Raw genomic sequence first — 3,446 nt, forward strand, 5'->3', positions numbered from 1 at the left:
CTTATTGATTACTGATTAAATCAGTTTGTAAAGTAAAAAATAAATCCTTACACTATTTGATGCATAAACTTTAAAGAACACAGTTAGTGATCTACGCCAAAGTGATTCAGAGAAGATCTAAAAACTGACAGTATGAAATCATATGATTGGTTAAATCGATAATACCGAAAACAAAATTGTATTTTTCTATTTATACACAAAGATATTACTGGCTGCAGTTATCGTGGAGGTTCTTTCATCTTATAAATAATATCACTTAGAATTAGTTCTTCATTAGGAAATTTTCAATAGGTATTGTTATGACTTGAGAGCGCCGATTAAAGAGCAGTGACTTATCGATCGGATCAATGACGCATAAACACGTGCGAGCAGCCTAGAGTCCTGATTGGGCCTGCTTCCTGCATAGCCCAGCCAGTTATGTCCAGAACACCAATCTCAGCCTGTGCAATATGAATCATTATATTTCAAACATACCGAGTTTATATACCAATTAAACAGACCACAACGTACCAATAATAAAATATGAAACAACATTTGTACAAGAATTAGCCAGATGTGCCTGTGAATGAAGGAGGTAGTAATTAATATGCTAGGTATAACTCAAGAATGGTAAAACGTATAATAATAGTTTATGGGTCAAAATGAAGCTTATAATAAGGGGAATATGAAAATGCATAGTTTAGTTATTTAACAATTATAAGGTAAAAATATACGTATAGTATTGGTCCACAGATGGATCCGAAAGTTACCATTCATTATGTTTCTCGAGTCCTAACAGGTATATAATACCTAAACTTTAAAATTTCACATCAATTCAAAATGATTATAAAAATATCAAACAAAAAATTTTTAAATCTACACTTAATATGAACTTTTGTTTAAATTTGATCGAATAGTTTCACAATATTTAGGTGCAGAATTAATATGAGACATTAAATGAGGAAGAATATATTTGTAAAATCTTGGCGAATGAATTTAAGGTAAATCCAACGTTTGGTCGAGCAATCTGGTTCAAGCTTTTTCAAGAATATATTTCCTTGATCACAGATCTGATATAAACTGAGTTCGTTTAAGAAATTATTAGCTTTAAAATATCATTATCTAATAAGGCATACTTTAGGGAAATTACCCCCCCCCAAAAAAAACCCTGATTATTTCGAATTATCATAGTGTTTCAAACAAAATTACCATATCCTAATGCTTTTTCAAGGATATATTCCTGATGAAAAAGCTTCGATCAGATTACCAGGCAAAACGTTGGATTGATTTCAAATTCTTTCATTGAGATTTTACAAATACATTTTACATTCAATAGTTTGTTTTAAAGTTTTATCATCACAAATAAATTAACAAAACTTCTTAACATACTACTTACAGTTAAGGTAAAAGAAAATTTAATACTTCTGTTAATTCATACATATATAGCATGAGCCAAATGATAATGAAAACAAATACAGGATCTTCACTAGTTGTTAATATGAATTAATAAGATGAATATTATTTTATCTATACAACTGTATATTAACATGTACAAATATATGATTATTATTATTATAAGCTTTATTCAATATTATATTTTTGGTTCAATATAGAATTCTCAGCACAAAGTATTTCAACAAATTTCCGTTTCTTACTTCTTGGTCGATCCTGATGATAAATATTGAGTGATCACCAGTTAGATGTTAGAAGTCCAGTAAATGAACTTCTGAATAATGTATATTCTTTTTGTTGCATACTACCAGCGACCAAATTATCTCTTATTGGGCTTTTTGTAATTTTGACAACGAAAAGTTGTTCACTTTTCAGAAATCCACCAGGATAGGTTATACGATTAATAAACATAATGATATATTAAAACAAACAAAAATAGATAAGTTGTTGAATCTAGATGGCAGGAACAGGTAGCCCAGATACTGAAGCATGCCGCCTATAAACAATATTTATATAGAATTTTGCTTAATAATTAATCAATACATTATTGACTCTATCTTGTTTTTTATCATTTTGTTGATTGGTATTTAAAATATGATTAATCAATAATAGATGATGTTCATTTTTATAATAATCCATTTTTTCTTCACGCCATTGATAAAGTAAATCTAATATAGGACGTGTAAATGTACAATTTACAGTAATATAAATAGCTTGTAAACTATATAATAATGTGAATACATGCCAAAGAGAAATAGATGCTTGTATTAATGCTAAAAATGCAATCAACCATACCAAACTATGTGTAATTGTAAATTTTAATGTAATCCAAAAACGTGCACTTATATTTGTTGTTTTCCATAATGTTGTAATACTATCATGATAATGATTAGTATTTTGTTGTTGACCAATAAGCAATTTAATTACAATTAAAATACAAGAAAATTGTAATAATAATAATATAAATAATATTGGAAAGAAAATATAAAAATGTCCATAATTTGGTGTTAAATTACATGATATAACAGCAAATTCTTTATGATCTTCACTGATATAATTATTGGTTTCAAATAAAAATATACTAATTACAATACATAATATAGGTAAAATGATAACCATTATATGTCCCATTATATAACACAATTTTTTAATATGATTTAAACATACATTACTAGAATTACATAATTGATAGTTTCCATGGTAACCATTCATATTTTCTCGTCTACTCAACAATAAATAAACAATCATTAATGATGATTTTAAATTCATTATTATAGTTGTCAAGATACAATAATCGGCTAAATATCCAAAAATAATATGAATAAGATTAGTTTTTTTACTTAATGAACATGTAATTAATGTCATTAAATATGAAATTGAATAAAATAAACAATGTATCATGATACAGAAACCATAAAGTTTTCTTATACGTTTAAAATATAATATAAATATTAGATGGATTAATGTAGAACAAAATGCTAATGAAAAACAAATTTGTGTAATTGTATGCGTTTCTGAATCAATTCGACTATCATTATTTATAGTTATAGATGATATAGTTAATAAATCATTATGATTATATGAATGATTCATTCTATTTTTCTAATATGTGTATTACATGAATTGATTTACATAAATTATGGTGATTTGGTAGAAGTTGTATATTCTGACATTAAAAAAGAAGAAAACAAAAGATGATGTCCAATTCCCAAAACTTTAAACACAAAACCTAATTTCCGTGTTAATTAGAAAACTTTTTACTATCATCAATGAATAATAATAATAATAACAATAATAATAAATTTTCATTTTTTATTGGTCAGAAATGTTATCGAATTGACCAATCAATTTTGTAGTTAAATTAATCAATGTACAAGAATTATCCAATCAAATTATTAGGGGAAGAAAAACAGTGATATTTCTTTAATTTGATTGGCTAATAAATTAATTTAATGATGTCTGAGGTTTATGAAAAATATTCTTGGTAATTTAAAAATAAGATTAAAATTGGTGAT

General features: G+C 26.0%; 1 protein-coding gene across 1 annotated transcript; it reads right to left on the reverse strand.

Annotated features, from left to right (window-relative positions):
• Positions 1–1,956: 1,956 nt before the first annotated feature.
• On the reverse strand, positions 1,957–3,178 carry MS3_00004471 (uncharacterized protein; the record flags this gene model as incomplete). The annotated part of the gene is made up of 1 exon (XM_012936623.2): positions 1,957–3,178. Exon 1 carries the CDS (start codon positions 3,022–3,024, stop codon positions 1,957–1,959), a length of 1,068 nt encoding a protein of 355 aa, XP_012792077.1. The 5' UTR covers positions 3,025–3,178.
• Between the last annotated feature and the right edge of the window lie 268 nt (positions 3,179–3,446).

Source organism: Schistosoma haematobium, chromosome ZW (assembly GCF_000699445.3).
Source record: "Schistosoma haematobium chromosome ZW, whole genome shotgun sequence".
NCBI lineage: Eukaryota > Metazoa > Platyhelminthes > Trematoda > Strigeidida > Schistosomatidae > Schistosoma > Schistosoma haematobium.